This window comes from Phaseolus vulgaris, chromosome 9 (genome assembly GCF_051622355.1).
Source record: "Phaseolus vulgaris cultivar YP4 chromosome 9, ASM5162235v1, whole genome shotgun sequence".
NCBI classification, from domain to species: domain Eukaryota; kingdom Viridiplantae; phylum Streptophyta; class Magnoliopsida; order Fabales; family Fabaceae; genus Phaseolus; species Phaseolus vulgaris.
Genome location: NC_143506.1, coordinates 38169556 through 38192842, shown reverse-complemented (window position 1 = coordinate 38192842; position 23287 = coordinate 38169556). Strand labels below are relative to the sequence as shown.

At 31.8% G+C, this 23287-nt stretch overlaps 1 protein-coding gene and 1 long non-coding RNA gene across 4 annotated transcripts; one reads left to right on the top strand and one right to left on the bottom strand.

Moving 5' to 3' along the window:
* The first annotated feature begins 208 nt into the window (after nt 1–208).
* On the top strand, nt 209–802 carry LOC137821608 (uncharacterized). Its single transcript, XR_011082850.2, has 2 exons — nt 209–483; nt 616–802. It is a non-coding gene; the product is annotated as an uncharacterized LOC137821608 (long non-coding RNA).
* Nucleotides 803–12027: 11225 nt separating this feature from the next.
* LOC137821792 (uncharacterized) lies at nt 12028–22990 on the bottom strand. 3 transcript variants are annotated; one of them, XM_090295588.1, is made up of 8 exons: nt 22732–22906; nt 22577–22654; nt 19809–19973; nt 19547–19706; nt 14542–15042; nt 14137–14292; nt 13579–14033; nt 12028–12832 (listed from the first exon to the last, which is right to left on the bottom strand). In XM_090295588.1, the coding sequence occupies exons 5-8, from the start codon at nt 14849–14851 to the stop codon at nt 12215–12217; spliced, it is 1539 nt and encodes a 512-aa protein (XP_090151714.1). In that variant the 5' UTR covers nt 14852–15042; nt 19547–19706; nt 19809–19973; nt 22577–22654; nt 22732–22906; the 3' UTR covers nt 12028–12214. The 3 variants fall into 3 exon arrangements, with proteins under 3 accessions (XP_090151714.1, XP_068482647.2, XP_090151713.1); XM_068626546.2 differs by lacking the exon at nt 19547–19706 and having other exon boundaries at nt 22732–22990; XM_090295587.1 differs by lacking the exon at nt 19547–19706 and having other exon boundaries at nt 22577–22648; nt 22732–22794.
* Nucleotides 22991–23287: the final 297 nt, after the last annotated feature.

Genomic DNA, 23287 nt, shown 5'->3' with positions numbered 1-23287 from the left:
CCTTTATGCAATATCTCAGATGTAGAAATCATTAAGATTGAACTCAAGAATTCAAAATTTAAAAGTTGGAATTAATGTTTCGTGTGATTATGAAAATCCAGTTCTGCAAAAAAACCTTATAATTTACTGTGAATTACATAGGACATTCCTTTATGCAATATCGATGAGGTGTATAAATAGTAGATTTGGGTCCTTAGAATCACATCCAAAACAATACAGAATACAGAATAGAATTTGTATTCATATTTTTAAGTAAGAATGACAAAGGGTAGTAGCAAAGGCACAGTGAAAGGAAATAAAGAATCCACGGGAAATGTTATGAGCCCCAAACAAAATTCTGAGGGAAAAAATGGTTCTAGCAAAGGCTCAGCCAAAGCAAACGAATCACCGGCAAAGTCTCTGGCCCCGAACCAACCTTCTGATGGACAAAAATCTGGTTCAAGAATAAAAGTTCCAAAGTAAACAATACCAAATCACAAACAGGTAACATTTCACGAAATTTTCATTTAAGGATTAATTTAATTCTAATTTTATTTAAACAATTAAGGATAATTAATTTATGTAACACACACTAATTAACGTACTATTCTTATTCATCTTTAATTGATTTTGCAGGTTTATTTACGTGGAAGGAAAACATGCATGCAGCAACTAGTTTTACGTAACATTTCTCAATGTTTTTATTTCCAACTTGTTTAGAATCTAGGGTTAACTAGTTTGTATTTGTATTTGTTTACCAATAAAGCAGCATGTTGTAATAACATCTAAAGTTAATCATATGTGGGTTGGTTCAATTTGGTGGATATACATTCTATATTAAAACTTTTTAGATGATATATATTTTGTTCCATTGAATACAATATTTCTTCTCATTATTATAAGAAAAATTTATTATAGCTGCCAACAAAAAATAAGAACAAGAGCTATAAAAAAGAAGTCATTATAGTATATGGATAAAGTCTACTCAAGTTGAACACAAAAACAAATATTAAATATTATGTCTACAATGAAAACTTTTAATTCACACTAAAAATTATTAAAATAATAATAATAAGTTAGCGTCTAGAATTAGAACACAAAGTAAATGCAATGAAAAAATTAATTGACAAAATAATATTGAGTATAAAATGGGAACACAAAGTTGATGTAAGTCAAAATAATAAGTGCTGGTAAAAAATAATAATAATAATAAGTTAGGGTCTAGATAAAGACATAAAATGGATGCAAGTTAATACTTTATTACATTTAGTGTAAGTCTAGGCGACACTAATGTGACGTGGATGTTTATTGTCACCTTAGCTCTCACACTAAGTTGAGATCCCACATCGATTAGAGATCAAGACATTTCATAATATATAAGTGGGTGCAAACCTCATCTTATAAGTCTGTTTTATGAGGTTGATCAATTATGCTTAAATTCATTTCTTAATATGGTATCTGAGTCATCTCGAGCCTATCTTATCCATTGTTTGTTGGTCTTATCAAGTCACCCACTATCGGACCGTTATCAGACCATCCATAATATATAGTCTAATGCACAAGTGGTAACCTTAGTATGAAGATTTTTTTTATCGGGAATAGACAAATGAAAGGAGACTCTATGATCTTCTACATGAATAACTCAAAATTTTTGTTAGGATCTTCTACTTGATGATGTTGATATCTACAGTTTTTCTAGCTCAGTTCGACATCAACTATTGATCTGATGGTGTATTTTGTAAAAAGCTTGGAATATCTCTAATATTCTGATTTAGTATATTCTTTAATTATATTGCTGATAGAAATTTCTCATGAATAAGTAATTAAGGTCAACCTATAGGTATGCATTTGATATGAAATATATGGTGTGAAAGGAAAACACAGTCATTTAATTCGTTTGACAATCCAAAAATAGGGAGAAGCTGGAACGCGGAAATAAGCTTGCACCGAAGCAACTATTAGCTCATACACATCTTTACGTTCTGCAAACCTATAAATATGCCTATATATTCTATCCAAATACGTGGCCATCGTGTTCATAAGTCTCAAACACTCAAAAAATATAGCACATTGCACTATCAAGAAGAATGAGTTCCGGATTGCGTTCTAATAATGATAGCACAGGCGATTATGTTAGTGATAAGAAAGATTCAAATGGAAAAAAGGGTTCTGCTTCTTCACATGGAAGAGATAAACAGTATCCTACCACTGCTGATTACATGGCTTGTGGCGGAGATGGTAAAGTCAAAAATGGTTCACGCTCTTCTGGGAATAATTCCAACAAAACTCATTCCAAAGCTTCTCGCTAATCCGAAGGTGCAACTAGGAAATAAGCTATAAACATATATGTCTTTATATTTCATCCAAATATTCAGTGCACAAAATCAAACATTGTTTCCTACAACAACTTCAAGAGCAGCATCATTCAAACTCATCTTATCTGTTACACAAGGCCTCCTCCTCCCACCATTAACCCCAACTCTGCATCCTCACGAACTTCATTGCCAACTACTCACAAAGTGTTTTCAAAGAAGAATGGGAACAAGACTTGAGAGAAACCATGCATCTCATTTATTTGTTTGTTTATTTCTTTGGAAAAAGCTATGGCATCATTTCAAATTTCTCTTGCTGTATAGACTTGATTACTGTTGTTGTTATTAGTTGTAACAAAATTCATTCCCTTCCTTTTTTATATATTAAGAAATTTACCCCGTGATTCGAGAACCAGTGTTTCCTTTTATCTCTCGGTTCATAGTTCACAAATGGAGACGAAAATAGACGTTTTATTTAGTAAGAAAAATGTTGAAACTTTCATCATATATATTGACATTAATCTGCTTCCAAATATATTATAAACTTAACGTTTAATACATGAATGAATAAACATAGCATTCTGGATTGAATATATGTCGAAACAATAACCCCAAAGACATTGAATCGTTGTGGGTTTTTGACAAACGATGTTTGTATGGTCTTTGTTGTGAATAAGTAGTCTTTTTGATTGGGAGAAGGTTTATGTTAGACAACTTCTTGAGGTAGTGCATGCATGTCTCGTGCCCTATTCTGGAAAAAGTTAATTGGTGAGTTTGGATGTGAATTAAAAGGAGTAAGATACTATTTTGGATGTGAATCAAAACTGTTTTGAAAATAAATGCCGTCTAGAACGGCTAGTTTTGTGTGTTATAATTTATTATTTTGTGTGTGTTATAAATTAAGATAACTAATTTTATTATTACAAGACAATCATGAAATAGAAACCAAATTTTAGAAATCAAAATAATTAATTGTAATAGTAACTAAATTAGAGACCATTTTAGAAACTAAAAAAAAAATTGGTTTTTAAATTAGTTTCTATTATTGTTAACTAGTTTCTAAATTGGTATCTAATTAGCAACCAAGGTTTTAGAGACCAAATTTAGAAACTAAATAATTGGTAGTTAAAAACTTGGTTGCTAATTAGATACCAATTTAAAAACTATTTAACAATAATAGAAACTAATTTAGAAACCAATTTTTTTTTTTTAGTTTCTAAAATGGTTTCTAATTTAGTTACTATTGTAACTAATTATTTTAGTCTCTAAAAATTGGTTTTTATTTTATGTTTTTCTTGTAGTGTATTTAGATGTAAAAAATAGTTTTTAGGTATGAAAAATAACTATTTGGGTTCATATGAATATATTATTTTATTGTTGATTAAAAGAAAAAAAAAAGATGCTGAATGGTGTTTGGGTAATAAATGTGTGTGAAAACACAGATCGATCGTTCTTAGACAGCTAGCTGGCAAGCTGAATAATGTTGAATGAGATAAATAGTCAAAGATTTCAAATAAGGTTATATGTGAGTTTCATTCTATATTCCCTTCATTTTCTCTATGTGTAACAACGTGACACGTAACTTAACATATATATATTTTTATAATAATAAAAAAATATAATATAGCTGTTTATTTGATTTAGTAACTGAAATTTATATTAAAATTTATTTTTTTTTAAACAAAATTGCATTCGAGATTTGAATAATTAAAAAAACAAAAATAATGACAGAAATTGCAACGACCAAAAATTACAGCAGCTGATAAAACAGTGAAATTGGAAGGGGTGGATGATTGGAACTGGAAAAGATTCACAAGTTTTTAATGTAAAATCAACTTACAATACCTTGTTCAATGACGATCTAGGGGAGGAAAGGGATGTGCATGAAATTCTTTGGAAAACCAAAGCATTATTTTCTAGTTTTGATGTTATTAAGAATAGAGTGGGCAAAAAAGATAATTTGACTAGAAAGGGACTAATGCTAGATAGTAATTTGTGTGTTATGTGTAGTAAATTAGAGGAAACTAGGAGCCACCTATTTCTAACGTGTAAAAATTGTCAAAGCAATTTTGAACTTATGTTATATATGGGGTTCGGGAGATCACTCTCTCACACAATTATTATTTTTTTTATCAGCAATCAAGGATATATATAGACAAGAACTACTTCAGAGGTGATTAAACCCTTATACAAAAAGGTATGAACAACCTAACTGCATAACACATTTGAAACATCTAAAAAAACAAAGTAGCTCCTAACATAACCCGACAGAAACTTCCTCCGACATCCCACTAAAGCGAATACAAATAAACTAAAGGGGCAAGACACCAATCAGAAAAAGAAAAACTAGCTGAGGGACGTGAGCCAAGCCCAAAACTTCAACTGAGCCAAAAAAAATATTTCAGACAAATCTAGAACTCCCTCATTAAAAACTATTTATTTCTATGACGCCAGATTTCATTGACCATTGCTATTCATATATTACCCAAGTCAAGATTTACCGACTCCATAGCATTATACAACTTGAACTGCAAAAAAGTGTGAGAAAGCATGAAAAGGAACAATCATCGTAATACCTAACCACGCAAAGGTTCAACGTCAACCAAGATAACCTACAATAAAAAAGCAAATGAATATATTCCGCCTCTTTTTCCCCGCAAAAACTGCATAAACCGTTTCTGATCGCAACCCCTTGCCTGAGTAAATTAACCTTGGTTACAATCTTATTTCCCAACACTCTCCATGCGGTCAACTGGGCCGAGGGCAAAAAGCCTTAATCCTCCAAAAGAAATTAAACATCCCAGACCATTCCTCTCCTCGACCACCTCTTAGAATCCTATAAGCCGAGCTAACTGAGTACCCGTGACTTAAATCTTTTATCCAAATCCACCTGTTAGCTTTTTCTAAGTCAAGACACAAGTTGTGCACTTCCTCAAGGAGCTTCTTTAGTTGTACCTGCTCCCAATAAAAAAGGTTTCTTCTCCACCCCAAAGACCACTCCCACCCAAAATTTGTCTTGGAACCACAACTATCCAACGACACTTCTTTCTTAGTGAATAACAAAAGAAGCCTTAGGAAATTAGACTTCAAAGTATCATTACCAGTCCACCGGTCTTCCTAGAACCTAATATTCTTTCTGTTACCAATCTCCCATTTTAAACCATCTCCGAAATTGTTGCCCCACTTCTCAAGTTGCCAGATCCTTCTCAAATCTTTCTACCAGAGGAAGTCATGATAACCACCTTTGTCCTCTTTCAAATTCCTCCAGTTGCCATATTTAGATTCTAGAACCTCCTCCCACAAACCCTATTCATTAGACCCTAACCGCCAAATCCATTTACTGAGCAAAGCCAAATTGAAATCATTGACATTGATCACACCGAGTCCTCCCTCTCCCTTCGTCTCACAGACCTTTTCTCAAGAAACTCAAACGATCTTCCTCTCCTCGGAACCCCATCCCCAAAGAAACTCAAACGATTTTCCTTCCAACACTATGTAACCACAATGAACTGTATCAAAATTTTAGACACTTGTTAGTTTTACATTAAATAAGACTGCGAACAGTATTTGGAGTTGTATGTGAAAAACAATAACAGGTTAAATCTGGAAGCAAACAAATACCATAGTGTTTAAAAATTAAATAGTGGATCTTACGAAATTTTTTGCATAATTGCATAAGTAAAAACTTAGTCATAGATAGGTAAAATAGGTATAGGTATTGCGTCTTTCAATGGTACTTAAATCCCATCATGAGTGAATTCTAAAGTTATAAGATAGATTGTATGTTAATTATTTTTCTGCACTTTTTCATGTTTTTCCTAGTATAACCTTGTTATGTTGGGAGGTTGGGAGTTTTTTTTCTACAGGAACATGTAAAAAATAAAAAATATGGATGATAAACTTATCGTACCCTTATTATATGTTTGACCAACTTCGTTACTTTTGCAGTGAAAAGCAAACAAAAATATTATTAAAATACCTTTAACTACTACCACATAAAGTCTTGTACTTGATTTTCCGTTAATATCTAAAGTAGATAATTTTTAAAATATAAAAACACAAGTTAAGACAACTATATTTTAAGGTAGTATAATAAATGTAAAAAAATCAATTTTCCTTGTCAAACTATTATTTGTTGAAGAGTAATATATTTTAAAAAATACTCATGTGATAAGAACTTCGAGAAGATACTAAAGAATATTCATGCTGTAAGATTTGAAGAGACGTGTAAAAATAATACTCGTGTGTGTAGTTTGGAATAAACTACTTAAATAATACTTATATTAATGGAATTTAACAAGTTGGATAAAATAGATATAGTATCTAATATAAACCAATAATGAACATAAAAATATTTGTGTAGTTTTCAGTTATTACTATTTTAATTATCTAAGCTTGAGTTGTGTATTAAGTGTTTATAAAAGTTTGATTTATAAATTATTGTATTTTTTTATCATCTATCTTTTAAACCAGATCTTGAGGTCAACTATTTTATAAAACACCAAATTCAGACAGTCTATTGTTGTGGGTTTTGAAAAAACTTTAAAGTATTCAATAAAATACAATTCAACATCATTCCCGTGTTTTTTTTGTCTTTACATAATCTTATTAAATTTTAATATTCTTATTTGTATAGAGTATTTCAATTACAATTAAAAACAAAAATTATTACCAAATAACATTGATCCTAAAAATAATTTTTGCAAACAATGATTTTAAAGGTGTTGTTCATGCAAACATCGAGCATAACAAAATGATGATGGGTTAAACCCATCGTCAATAGAGAGGTTTTTTTTATATATAAATAAAGAAAAAAAAATGAGTGAAAGAATAAGGGTGATAGATAAACTAGATATTGAAATCCATTTGGAAGATGCTCTGAGAGAGGAAAGGATTATACTACTATCCAAGCTTATATTACAATTTAAATTTATAAAAAGGTAACTGAAATTTATATTACAATTTAAATTTTTAAACAGAACTACATTCCAGATTTAAATGATTTAAAAAAATATAAAAATAATGACAGAAATTACAACATCATTTCGATAGCAAACATTGGTCATGCTTAACCTACAATTAATATCCAAGCAACTGATAATTTAGGTTAATTGGCTTGACCATATTATTATTATTATTATGAATCTCTTTGTGAAATGGTCAAAGGTTTGATTTTGAGGTGGAAATGGTTGCATTAATGTATGGTATGTTCTTAAGAAATGTATTGTGTATTTGGGTGAAGATTGAGATTAGAAGCAATTTTGCGTGTTTTGCTTTTCTTCAAGATCCCATTTCAATGCATGATCACACGAAACAGAGTATTTGTTGTGTGAAACTTTGAATCCCTAAGTGAGTCTTAGTAATTAAATTCATGTGAAATTTCTGATTTTATTCATGCTTTATTGTGAAATTTTTAATCTTTTTCATTCTTTGATCATATGGGTGCAACAAATTTCATGAAAAATTAAAAGAAAAAATAAAGAAGGTGCCTCTGTTTATTGTTCAGAAAACAGAGCATCAAAGATGACAAAATCTCTGTATATTATAATATTTTGCTCTGTTCCGAGAACCACTGTTCATGCAAAGTACTATATTTCAATTTCACCCGTATCATTTGATTTTGAACTAATTACCCTAAAAATACTAAACTTAATTATTTTTTTATTTGTTTTTTCTTAATATTAATTTTAGTTATTTTTAAAAAAAATATTTTGTTCTTTAATAAAAAAATTTAATACTACAAAGTACATGTTAATTTGTAATAAGAACTGAAATGTGAGTTGGATGTGAATTGGTAATGCATGGACTGAATTTCTTCAAGGTTTTGAATAATGAGTCAGAAGTTGTTAACAACAATTCAAACTTTCTTACATATAATTATAAAACATTGCCTTTTCCATTCACCTTTTAGATTACGCTTTCTCCAATCTCTCATTCTTTTCATGTAAGAAACACTAATCAATTGAACCTATGGCGTTATTTTTTTAAAAGTTGAAATCACCTAAAATGTCTCTTATTTATTTATTTATTTTTAATAAATAGATTAAAAGTTGTTGATAATGCATTTTTATATTGCACATATACATATATTTTCAGATTGTTTTCGAGTCTTGAGTTGTCTCCAAAAAAAATTATATTAAAAAGGTTATAAAGATATGACATACAACATTGTAAACCAAGTAATACTCATTAAAGAAGATAAATTTAGTATTGTTCAGTGTCCTAAAGAAATGAGAAAATGTTGGACATTCTTTATGAATCAACAATAGAAAGTGTGAGGTATATTCATGGTTGTATATTGTTGGAGATAGTTGGCTGCTTCTTTGATTTCCATGATATTAGGGAGTCTCCTAAGTAGATGGAATATCCAGTGACAGATTTGCGTGTGGTAGGACATGTTGCCCAGTCAGAGTCACTAAAACCATAGAGGTGAAGTGAACTAGTGTGAGAAAAATATAGTCTTTCACCAGGGGTGCCCTTGAGGTAACGCAAAAGACGTGAGACAGACAGCTTGCTGATGATGAGTTGTGGGTGCAGATATGAATTGGCTTAAATTGTGGACAGCAAAGGCGATGTCTGGTCGCGTGTTGGTTAAGTAAATTAGACGTCCAAGGAGTCTTCTGTATTGGGAAGTGGCATCAGCATCGAGAGGTGAGTCTTGGTCAGGAGAGAGACGGGAAGTGTGAGTCATAGGAGTGGCCACAGGTGCAGAGTCAAGCATGCCAGTTTCTTGAAGGAGATCAAGAGTATACTTGCGTTGACTTAAATGAAGACCAGTACTGTTGCGAGCAATTTCCAGTCCCAAAAAGTAAGTGAGATTACCTAAATTTTTTATCTTGAAGTGATGGCGAAGGGATGCAGTAATTGTATTGATTTCCTCCGTGTCATCAACAGTTAAGACCAAGTCATCAACATAAACAAGAATAACAGTGAGTTTATCATTATTATATTTAAGAAAAAGAGAGTGATCAGCAACAGAAATAGAGTAATTATTTGATAAAAGAAAAGTAGAAAGTTTGGCGTACCATTGGCGACTAGCTTGACGAAGGCCATACAAAGACCGTTGAAACTTGCAAACATGTTGGGGAGAAGGAAGAGAGAGGCCAGGTGGGGGAGTCATCTATACCTCTTCATTGAGATCACCATGAAGAAATGCATTATTAACATCAAGTTGTTTTAAAATCCAATTTTTGGTAGTGGCAATAGCAAGGAGAAGGCGGACGGTAGTGAGTTTAGCAACAGGTGCAAAAGTGTCTAAGAAATCAAGTCCTTCAAGTTGGGTGAACCCTTTGGCAACAACTCTAGCTTTGTGGCGCTCAACAGTGCCATCAGAATGGTATTTGATTTTATATACCCATTTACAACCAATAGTTTTCTTTCCTGGAGGGAGAGGGGTAAGTTGCCAAGTATTGTTAGCAGCAAGAGCTTGAAGCTCATCTTGCATGGCAGATTGCCAAGAAGCATGTTTGGAGGCTTCATTATATGTCCGAGGTTTAGGATGAGAATTGATAGAAGAAATAACATTTCTAAAATTGGAAGATAAGGAATTGTAAGACAAGTAATTATGAATAGGATATCTACTACTTACAGTGTTGGTTGCAGTGTGAAAATCTGCAAGATAGGCAGGTTGTCGGTGAGGACGAGCTGATCTTCTTGGAAATTGAGGTGAAATGCTTTCTGGAGATGCAGGCGGTGATAACTCTAATGGAGGTGCAATGTTGGATGCAGGAGTAGAGACACTATTTGTTGGAAGATCATAGGATAATGAGGTTGGTGGAATGACAGTATTGGGTGCAGGAGTAGAGGCACATGGCTCGACAGGAGGTGCAAACCTCAATCTCATGAGCCGGTTTTATGGGATTGAGTTAGGCTTAAAGTCCACTTTGTAACATGATTGTATCAGAGCATGTTTTCGAGCTTATCCTAGCGAGTATTTGTTGGGCCTATCGTGTCACCCGCTATCGGGCCGCTATCGGACCACCCATAATATATAGTCCCACGCACGAGTTGGCAGTCTCGGCGTGAGGGGGGTGTGTTGAAGATCCCACATCGACTAGAGATTAGAGTCTTTTATTGTATATAAGTGGGTGCAAACCTCAATCTCATGAATCGGTTTTATGGGATTGAGTTAGGCTTAAAGTTCACTCTATAACATATATGTTCAAATATTGTGTACGATACAGAAATTGTCCATAGATATTAACATGAAGTTCTTGGTTATTAAGATGAAAAGTTCAGAATAAACAATTGTCTATAAAACATATCTATACAAGGATGAGTCTCCTTAAACTGTTTCATAAGCACAAGCACACACCTTATATTTTTTTTTATCTAACAAAAGAATAAAATAAAATTAAGAGGGTACCCAACCCTGCGAATTATTACGTTCCTTTAGTGACTAGGAAAAACTTAACCAATCAACTTCTTATGTATTATTATGATTTTTATTATACTTATTATTAATAATACTAATAATATTAATAATACTAAAAATATTTTATAATACTAATAATACTAATAACATTAATAATACTAATAATATTAATAAAATGAATATAATATTAATAATATGAATATAATAATAATATAAAATATAATATTAATAATAAGAATATAATATTAACAATATTATTAATAACATTTTAATGTTATTAATAATATGAATATAATATTAAGAATATGAATATTGAATATAATATTAATAATATGAATATAATTTATATTATTATTATTATAAATTGTATAAATTATATTAATAATAATATGTATAAATTGTATTAATAATAATATGTATAAATTGTATTAATAATACTATATATATAAATTATATTAATAATAATAATAAGTATAATGGTAATATCATAAAAAAACTTGTCTTGGTTAATATTTTCTTGGTCTTTAAGCTAAATTGAATATATTCCAATTTTAAAAGGTAAAAACTGTTAACTGCATAAAAACATAAGACCTGCGCTATGAAGCACCATGCCTCTAAAGTCTGGTATAAGAGTTGCAACCTGCTGGTTCTTATCACGACAACTCTCCAAAGGAATAGAGATTCTATAAACGGTATTCTAATGCTATAACAAATTTAATTATGTTCACCAACATAACAGTACACCACCAATCCAAACCATCATCTTCCTGTAGGTTCCGTTTACTTCAGAATCAAAGCACTCACCCTACCCTACTTGTGCTGAGCATTCGAGATATTTGTGCTGCCCCTACTTGTAGGTTCTGCATCCACCTTCTACTCCTCACCCCCCTCATTCACATTCTGACCATCTCTTTCACCCTTAGTGGCGTAGTAGCTCTTCCTTCCTTCCTCCTCCAAACCAGCTTGGTTCCACCTAGAGACACTTACTTATAGCTACTGATACAGGATATTGGATTCAAGACCCAATCTGCATAGGAATAATTGAAGCTATGTGACTTGTGATTCATCCAAAAGCCACGATTTTAGCTGGGACTTTTCAGAAAATTTATTCGGCATCTAAACACAATTGAGTTTCTATGCTCCCATATACACCACACTCATGAATGTTATTTCTTTTAAGTGATATTTAATTTTAATGGGAGTTTATAACTTTTGAATGTTTTCATAATAGATATATTTAGTTCAACAATACTTTGTGCAGAAATAAAGTTTTGCTATATTTAAATTATGATATTAATATTATTTGATCTCACTAAGAAGGAACTAATCAAAATATATATGTTAAAAGATCACACTGATACATATCCAAACTCACCAAAACTGGTAATTATTAAAATTACACTAAATGAAAATTTCATCTTACACATTCAAATTACATCAAAACCATGGTGGACAAATCTGACACCTAAAACTTTTCGAGCACAGTCCAAATTAGCATAAATTTCCTAATACCTCCTGGTCTGGTCCTTCCATAAGTCATACCACCTCCTTAGTCGTAAATCATACACTTACTTGGCCTAAATAGTTTCCTCCAATAGAAGATTGAATTGATTATATCTAACCATAGTGAATATTGTAAACCTATGTACAAAATTAATGGTAGCACTGCTACTATTGAAACTAAATCTGGAACCAGCTTCGAATTACAGGTGTATGTTATGAAGAAAGCACTGCCAAATGCTACCATCATAAATGTTATGGAGAGGAATAGAGTTATGAGTCCAGATATTAACTTCATAGGTAATGACTTGTAAAAGTCATACTGTGCATAACGTGAGATGAGAATAGACAAGAATATTAATAGTGCAATTGAAGATAAGATGAAAGCCGCTGCATCTGATATTGCAAATATCAAAAATGATGTTTGGTCCATGTATTTTGGTTCTTTTGTTTCATCATCAATACCACCTGGTATGTTAATGGCAGCAGCGAACACTGCTGTAGCAATAACAGTTGAAATAAGCATACAAAACTCAGCAGTGCGTTTAATCCACTCTTCTCCTTCTTTCCGCAATTCTTTATGTTCTTTTGTAAATAATGCCTGAGCAGTTTGGTCATCAGAGTTTTTCATTGTTATGAATGATGGAGACATTATCTTCTTCACCTCCTGTCACATATATATATGTTGAAGAGTTAATGGACCTCAAATATCAGTAGTTATAAGTTTATATGTTATAAGAAATAACTTTTTCTTAAATATTATAACTTAATACAAAATTATCTATGATTTAATATTGAAATCATATCTTAAATTACAGTTTAATGACAATGTAGTCTAAGTATCCAGATCTTAAAAGAATTGTCTGATTCCATTTACTTCAACCTTCACCAAAGACACTAGCTCAAACACACTAGGTCTCCAATCCATATTCAATTTGTGTCAAAACCTATGTAATACATACACTCACACAAACACTAATATGATACGGATACGGACACGGATTAATTATAATCTTTAAAATGTAGGATATAGAACATAGATCTATATATTATATAATTATGAATTATATAAATTGACAATAAGGATTTATGTGCTTAAGTATGTTTTAGATTTTGTTTAAAGCATAAACATACATGATTGGTTCAAAAGGATTTAGTCTTTATAATCATAACAAAAATTTATATAATAAATTTGAATTTTTAGAAAATTAATATATTTATCATTTTTAAATTGTGTTAGAATTGTGCAATAATTATTAAAAATTCAAAAAATATTTTTTGAATTAGACACTTCACCAATACGTGTCCTACGAATGTGATATGTGTGTCCAACACAAACACGCTATTTAAAAGGAGTGTCCGAACCTAATAGTTAAAATGTTTGGAATAAAATGTCTATATAAGATTGATTACCTCAAACCATCTTATCTCGAGGCACATCTGGAATGCTGCTCCAGAAACTAATTCAAGTTGTTCTGGTGGAGCTAACTTTGCAGCCAAATGCAATAGAGTGCTATTTCTTATATTTGTCGGAGAAGGAGGAGGTGAAGGATTGCTTTCATCCACGAGATATGTTACTATAAGATCCTTTTGGGACTCAATCTCGTGTATTAGGTTGAAAATGCTAGCATGGCGACATGAAACTGCTGTGTGAATTATACTATGATTTTTGTTGTCAACTTCCCATATCAAAGTAGGACAAGCACTAATAAGCTCTGATAAGAATCCAAAGTTACCAACTGATGCTGCATCAAATAAAGCCTGGTAAGGATTACTTATGATTCGAATTGCTTCCGATAACCTTTTGCATCTAAGAATCGTTTGCCAGAGATATTTAACCAATTGAAAAGTCACAACTTTTTTCATGCCTGCAACATAAAAAATCTATTACTTGCAATGAAACACCTTTGAAAGCTCCTTAAGTCAAAGCCACTCAAACTTTTTGTATATTTGGTGAATGTAAGAATTTACCAGGGTTGATCGTGATGGGATTTGTAATCTCTGGACAATGAGAACAAGAATGCAAATGGTCTTTATTTAGAGCCAAGAGATGCAAAGCTGTGTCATCATTTTCATCACGTGCCCAAGCTAGATCTTCCCACTCTCTTGCCATTTCTAAGGCCAACCCTAAAATGTATTTCGATAAATATTTAAGATATTTGTCATTAAAACTAACTATAAAATTATTTGTAAGAGTAATTATTATCTTCGTTATTGTATGCCAAAACAATTCTTATAATTTAGTGATATGGTTATCTTTATTCTAAGATTGAGTGAATGTTATAAAGTTCATAATATTTAATAAATTTGACACAATAGTAAAGAACATCAACAATATAGTAAAAACTGAGTTAAAAATAAATGATAAATGCTTACTATGGTTGCCAGTTTTTACACAAGAGAAAAACAAAGATCTCTTGTCACGATCTTCGAATTCTTGTATGCTGATTTGGTTATATAGAAACCATGTCATTTCACATTTTCCTTGCATCACAGCAAACTGAATAGGGATGTATCCACCTCCACCTCTGATAGTTTGCAAGGATGGCAAGTTTTGCAAGTATGGCAAGGATGGATATTTTTCTATCAATAACTTAGCAATACGCATGTTTCCAGATGCAACAGCAAAGCAGAAGGCAGTGTTGCCCTTGTTGTCTTGCAATGAAAGGTGTTGAACTTCGAGCATCTGTAACAGCCCTTCCACAAAAGAAGAATGGTTTGAACCTGCAGCAACATGGAGCAGTGTACTCCAACCAGGTGCTATTGCAGCATGTTTCAGTCTCCCATCATTGTTTTCTAAGATCCCCTTAGCTGCTGTCCAATTGCCTTTTAGAGCATATTTGTAAAGGGGCACGCAAAATTCAAAAAATTGGTTCGCTGAAACAAAGATGATATCTAATAGTCAGAAACCCTTCCACTGTATCATTTTTAGTATTACACTGCTTACCAATTAATTATATTGTGGGTTTTCTTTGGTCAAGGGCAATTGCACAAGATTAACAATGGAGGTACTGGAGTATGCATAAGAAAAAGGAGAAGAATGACACTTTCAGAAAAGAGCAATGATATTTGACACCCTGTTTCAAATTACACTTTTTTAATAAACAAAAATACCCTTTTATATTTTATAACCTCTATAATACTCTTATATTTCATAACTTCTATAATGTGGAAGATGTAATTTGGAGCAATGGAAAATGTGGGTGTGAAATAATATTCTGAAGCACATCAATAACTTCTCTGTGGGATACTCAACGGATAAGAAGGGAACATGCGTTGATGACTTAATTCCTATTGGGCTCAGTCAGGCCCATTTACCTAGTAAAGAATGGGTGTTTCTCCCTCCCCCTCAACAAATGGCTTACTGCGCCCCATCATTTTTGGAAAATATTATTTTACCTCTTTTAAAAATGACTTTTGGATTATTTTTCTGGAATATTTTTTGAATTTTAGATTTACCATTCTGAAAATTAAAAAATGTGTTCTGAAAAGGATATTCTAGAATGGTTTTTTTTTCTTCTAGATTTTCTATTCTGAAAACACACTTTACTTACAAAATCCTTATTTAAAAAAAAAACCTTTTGTTTACGGAATCCCTATTCTAGAACTACTCAAAATTATCAAAGATAATTCTGGTATTTCAAAGAATGTAGGGGTGTATGAAGAAAAATGTAGGGGGTGCAGGAAGAAATACCCGTAAATCCTGGGTGGAACACGACAGGAGGTCTCCTTCGAACAATAGTTGGACCTTATTGGACCTAAAGTTAGTTCGTATAACCTCAACAATTTCTTATCCAATAGTGCTGTAAAAAATTGGAATCGTCTATTTTGACTAAAAATTGATAATTATGAGACCATAAGGATTTGGAATTTAGGCAAAGAAATAGGTTTCTCTTTTACGGGCGAGGATGACGTGATTATAGGTAGATACAGTCAATGGAGGTACGAGATAATAAAAGAAAGAGGGGTACCAAGATAGAAAACAATTTATCTGATGAAACTAATTAGTATGTATAAGAGGTCTAGGTGGAAATTTAAAAAGAAAATATTTAACAGAACTTATAAGGAAAGAAGAGGTAGGATTAATGTGTATTGAAGAGACAAAGTATGCAAAATTGGACATGGAGAAATGTTTTTCACATTTGGGTTCTAATGATATAGAATGGTAGAAAATTGTACTAATAATAATGCAAGTGAAATCATTATGATGTGGAGAAAAAATTGTTTTGAAATGTTTAGGGTATATCATTATGATGTGTATTGCATTGGTTCATTGAAGGAAAAGAGAAAGGTATGGGAAGAAGTATAGAGGTTAGGAAGGAACAAATCACAAAGGCGTGGTGCGTGCTAGGAGATTTCAATTCAATTAGGACAATAGAGGAAAGGAAGAGTTTGAATACAAATGTTGATTATAGTAAGGAAATACGTTGGTTTGGTTCATTCATACAGAAAACACAACGGTTAGATATCCCAATGATAGAAAGAAAATTTACTTGGTACAAACCTAATGGGACAATTAAGGGTAGACTTGGTAGGATTTTGGTTTCCATTGAATGGATAGATAAATGGCCAGATAGTAAACAATATGACTTAAGCAGTTCGGTGTCGGATCATTGTGTCTTGGTGTTAAAAGATAATTATATAGATTGGGGTCTGAAACCATTGAGGTTCTTAGATATATGGCAAAGAGATTGCATATTTAAGGACTTGATAAGGAGTCGTTCGAAGAGTTGTGAGATGGTGGGTTGTTTATCATTAAAGAAAATTTTAAAAAACTAGAATCAGATATAAAGGTTTGGAACAAAGAAGTCTATGGAGATGTTAATAAGGTTGGGGTGGAAATAGAAAAGAAAATTCAAGAATTAGATGATGAGAGTGAATTAGGAGAGGAAGAAAAAAGGAGAGAGAATAGGATTATTAGCCGAGTTGAATAGGAATAACTTTAAAAAAGAGATTATTATACAGGAAAAAGCTCGACATAGGTGGTTGAAGCAGGGTGACCTTAACACAAAATACTTTCATTCAAAAATTAAACGGAGAAGATTGAGAAATGAGTTTAGTGGTTTAATAACGAATAGTAGATGGTGTGAGGATCCGATAGTAGTGAAAGAAAGGTTAAAGAGTTTTTCAAAGATAGATTCAGTGGGGAGAGTGGCAACAGGTTAAGTTAGCTAATATGTAAGTTTTAATTCCATTCCCACTGAAGATAACAACATGTTGGTAAGAAGAAGTAAAAGAAGTTGTATGGAATTGTGATAGTTTCAAAAGTCTAGGATCAGATGGTTTCAATTTTGACTTCATAAAGTTTTTTTTGGAGGAAATCAAGTATGACATAATTAATGCAGTACAAAATTCCGCTGATAGTGGAAGATGGCTCAGGGGATCAAATGCTTCCTTCATATCTTTAATACCTAAGTTTGTTAACCCACACACTTACATGAGTTTAGACCTATTTCGTTAGTTGACTACATTTACAAAATAGTATCTAAGATCTTATCTTCGAGATTGAAAAAGGTGTCACATAAGGTTATTAATTTTAGACAATCAACGTTCTTAAAGGGTAGGGGTTTAATGGATAGTATTCTAGTGACCAACGAAGTTCTAGAGGAAGTGAAGAGAAAAAAGAAAAGTTGTGTGTTCTTTAAAGTGGATTATGAGAAGACTTATGATTTTCTTAGATGGGAATTCATCTATTACATGTTAGTAGATTGAGTTTTTGTGAAAAGTGGATAACATGGATGAGAACATGTTTAGAATCCTCCACAATGTCAATATTAGTAAATGGGAGCCCAACCCAGGAATTCAAACCACAGAAGGGGTTGAGACAAGGAGACTCCTTGGCGCCTTTTTTGTTTCTTATAGTGGTAGAGGATTTAACTGGGGTTATTAGACAAGCAAAAACGAATAACATGTTAGATAATGTAGAGGTTGGTGACAGGCAAATGATACTTTGTTCTTCTACGAAGCTAGCACACAAAGTGTTTTTCTGATAAAGATAATCCTGAATTGTTTTGAATTAGTTTCTAGACTCAGTAAATTTATTGAAAAGTAGGATAAGTTGAAAAGTAGGATAAGAGGGGTGAGAGTCAACAATAGAACCTTACAAAATTACGCATTAATACTCAATTGCGATATAATAAAAACCTCGTTTGTATATCTAGGAATGACAGTAGGGAGAAATCACAAAAAATGCAGTTTCTAGGACGGAGTGGTAGATAAAATAAGAAAAATATTAGGTAGATGGAAAGGTAAGTTTATATCAATGACAAGAAGGATATTTCATTATCTATACTCACATTGCTTCCATTGTTTTATTTATTGTATAGAATGCCAGTGTCAGTGATGAAATCACAACGAAATTTTTTATGGGGATAGTGATCGAGGGTAGGTAAATAGCATGAGTATCATGGTAGAAAGTATGTGAGTTAAGAGAAAATGGAGGACTTGGTGTAGGGAGGTATATGGATTTCAGTAATAGAAGAGATATGGAAACAGATGAATAAGTGCAATTTTAAGAATGGTAGAATAGATTATATTGAAATCTTTAACCTGAGACAACTAAAGCTGTGGTATTGGTTACCATCTAAGGAACCCTTAAGGAGATGTTATTTAGAAGCACATTGATTATCTGTTTTAAATGTGGATTACATATATGTTAGGATTTGTATGGGAACAGATGGAAAGGTTTCTGGATATGATTATGCTGGTCTTGCAGGTTCAATTGAGTTAGGTATTTTAGCAAGAAACTACTTTGTATAACAATGATGCAGTAGAGGCTCAAGAGGCAACAAAGCTGAAGAAGAAAATAAAAAAAGTGAAGCATAATGGATGAGGAAATGGGAGGAGCCCAACATAGAGGTTATTACAAGTATATAATGGTCAAGTGGATTATAGAGGCACCAGCAACGACAACTTTGTTGGGGTGCAACAAAAGATTTCTGTTTTCTGATATTTTGAGGTTGCAGGTTCCGCCAACCTGTTTTTGAAAAGATGTGAAAGAAGGTGCCAAAACAAATATATTGGGGTTAATTTAATCTGGTATAGGTCAAGCTGCCACAAAACATGGTGTTTTGTTGTATGAGTGGTAAGTTTTGCAGTGTATTTTAGGTAATAGTGCTAAACTTTTTGCAAATTTTTTACAAAATAAATAAATATGAATTATTTTAGGGTGGTCCAACCCTTTGTACATTCTCAACATCTAACAATCAATTCAACCTAACAAAATCGACATCCCTTCACAAATAGAAAAAAAAACACCTGATCAATCTATAACAAATCATATATTTTTAATCGAACACATACATATCAGGGATTTAAACACCAATCAGAAAAGAAAAAAACAGACTGAAGGAACTTTAGAAGAAGTAACTCAAGACCAAACCTTCAAATGAACCATGGAGAAGATTTCGGAAGAATTGGTCGAACAGTTTAGAGTACCATAGTATTTATCCATGTTCTACTATGTTTGCTTGGATTTTTTTATTTCAGGAAAGGTAATGTTGTGGGAATATTCGTAGGAGTCGATGGAAATGGTCGAGATTCTGTATAAAGGTTGAACTATCTTAAATAATTTTTATTATATTAATTTTTTTTTAATAAAAAAATTATACAATGGATAAATGAGAAATATAACTAACTTTTACCATTTGTTTCTTGTAGAAAGCAAAGGTCAGGAGCATTATACTGATGATGATCTGCATTGGATTCTGTTGCATGGTTGGAGAGTTGAGATGTTGAAGTTGGAGTGTCACTCATTTCCTTCTCTAACTAGATAATGTGGAACAGGATTTCCCTTCTATGTTCACAACCTGCATTCACAAAATAAGCATACACATATTCAATGTAAATAAGAAGAAAGAAAAATAATTAACTAGACCTAGAATAAAATAAAAATTTAACTACATTTTATTATTATTACTATTTTACTCTCTTTTTTTTCTGGTGCGTTATTTGTTTTTTTTCTTCAATTATAGTTATTAGTATTGGAAAGGAAGTAGAGAATTAATCTGTGAATTTTAGATACAAAGGTGAAAATGAACTTTTATTTTTTATTATCTGGATAAGGTTGGATCACCCAACCGATTTAATTTAATAGTTTATTGTCGATAAAAAAAAACTATTTTACTCACTTTTATTTAAATTGTTTCTTCATATTTCATTATTATATTAATTTATTTTTGCTAATTTTTATTAATTTGTTAAATAAGTAATACTACATTGACAAAAAAAGTTAAAATGATAAGTATTATGTTTTTTTTTATTGAAAAAAAAAATATAGATTATTTTAGGGATGGTTTAACCCTTATACATTTTGAACACCTAACATTAACTCAACAAAACAAAAATGATATTCTCTTCCAAACAGCAGAACACATATCTAACCAACCTAAAATCCGCGTTGGTTTAGGGTTTAGGGTTTTAGGTTTTGGGATTGGTATTGGAGTAGACTTGGAAGGAAGATTGCTTGGGTGACATGGGATAATGTTTGTAAATCCAAGGAAGTAGGAGGGCTTGGTATTATGAATGTCAGGCAGTTTAATTTGGCTCTGATGGGAAAATGGATTTGGCGTCTGAAAATTGAAACAGGGGGTTGTGGAGGGAGGTATTGGAATCTAAGTATGGAGGATGGAGAGGTTTGAAGGAGTAGTGAGATAATAATAGTAAGGTTTCTATGTGGTGGAGAGATTTAAGGAAGGAATGGGGAGGGAAGTTTGAAGATCGTTTGAATTTGGAGGTCGGAAACGAGAGAGAGGTTATGTTTTGGTCAGACAATTGGATAGACTCAAAAGACTTGAAGAGCAGATTTCCAAGGTTATTTTCTTTGTCTGTTAATAAGGAGACAAATTTATGTGATTGTGGAATATGGGGGAATGAGACCTGGGAGTGGAACTTAAGGTGGAGAAGGGGTTTGTTCACTTGGGAAGAGGAGCAAGAAAGTCAACTCTTAGAGATGATCTCTAATAAGATGCTCAAGATGGAAACAATGGATAGATGAATTTGGAAGGATAGTGATTCAACAGAGTTTTCAGTTAAGTCCACTTATGATTTTTTAAAGGGAGAAGGAAGTGAGGAAGACTCAAGAAGATATAAATATTTATGAAAAATTAAGGTGCTTCCCTCAACTCAAGTCACAACTTGAAGAGTGATTGAAAACAATAATACTTGTAGGATTAATATGGAGAGTGATTGAAAACAATAATGCTTGTAGGATTAATATGGAGAGAAGAGAATCGGCCTCGAGAGTAATCTGTTTCTTCATATTTACACCCTAACCAAAGATAACAAATATTTCAAACAAATTTTCATTCAAAAAGCTATTTCACTGGGTAGACTGGTAAACATTTAAAAAATATATACAACTTTAAAAAGTATGTTAATAAAATATGCTGAAAAAATTTATGAAATAGTAAATTTAGTACGAAACAAACGCGTGCAATGAAAGGAGAAAAGAAAAAACAAAAAGGGCGAAGATCACCATCATCATCTTCATCTTTGGTGGTTAAAAAACGTGAAGAAAGAGGAATTGAATAGGGTTGGTACAAAGTTAATATATAATTGTCCTTTCAGACACTTTTTCTGTCAATGGGGAAAACGTCCTTTAAGATAAGAATTTTCAAATAGAACCTCGGATAGCTAATACGACAAGAAACTGAATTTTACCACGAGAGAGAAAATAACTGTGAAATTTTTATTTGAAAAAGGTGAAAATTACCTAAAAAGAATATAAGAAACGTGCATGAATGGGGTCGGGTCATATTGGTGATAATAATTCAAATTTGGTACTCATCAGCTTTTGGTCAATGATTGTACTACAACCCTGTGCTTTCTAACATGTGACTTAAATTTCAACCTCATGAGAACTTATCTTAAAATTGAATATTTAATTGGATTTTTTTTCTCTCAAATCACCATAGTGTTTTTTTTATTTAAAAGTCATAAACAAGTGACAGTATTTTAAATTTATAATAAAGTTATGTTTTAAAAAATATACTTCCTGAAATTAAGTTATATAGTATGATTTCAACAGGAAAATAATAAAAATAATTAAAAGCTGTATTTGAAAACATAATCCTCTCATAAGTCATCCGTTGAAGTATGACTTGCTCATTTACTTTTTATATATAAAAAAAGACTAACTAAAAAAAGTGTATCATTAAGGCTTTGCCCATAAAAAGAAACCAAATTTAAGGAGGGAGAGAAACTAACAGGAGAATTTTTTTTTTTCAGTAAAAAAATTAAATGGATCCGTTTAAGGGTGCTCCAATCCTTATATAATGATGTTTAAAGAGAACCTTTTCATCTACATATCAATTAAAAAGACCTCCTAGTTTCTATCTCATCTCTACCAATAATAAAAAAAAAATAACAATTATCAGCTCTTATAAAAATACTAAATTGAATACATACATACCAAGGGTTTTAGACACCAGTCAGAGAATGAGAACTTAGTTGACGGTATATTCGATGAGATCTAAGACAAAACCTGAACCTGTGCCAAAGAGAAAAGTTCAGTATGAGTATGAGTATGAGCAGAATGAAGAGGAGGTGTAATACAGAAATAGAAACCTGAAGAAGAAGATGGTGATGGTGGTGGTGTGGTGTTGAATGAAGGAGTAGAGAGTTTTATATACTAGAAAGAGAGGTAGCTCTAAGAAAAGAAAAATTCTTTTTGGATTCCTTGTTTAATCCATGGCTATGGTTTTGGCAGCTATTGCACTTTCCAGCTAATGAACCACTCAACTTGCTTGACTATCTATGTATTTGCAAGTACAAGAGCAAGTCTTAGTAAACGAGCCACTTGTGTACACGAGCCACTTGTGCAGACAAATTTTTACACAACAATTTTTAAAGGTCTTAAATAAACCCTAATCTATTACCACATCATCTATATTTATACATTACAAAAAAAGTATTAAATAAAAATTAGTTCTAAATACAAATATAATTAATTATTATATTAATTAAATTAAATATTATTTTAAAAACTAAAAAAATATTAATATCTAAATTAATTTATATTATTAATAAATAATTTTTAAACTAATATCTAATTAGTTATCGAAAATTTAATTGTACTTAAAAAAAATTATTAATCCTTTCATACACTTGTAATGTCAATGGG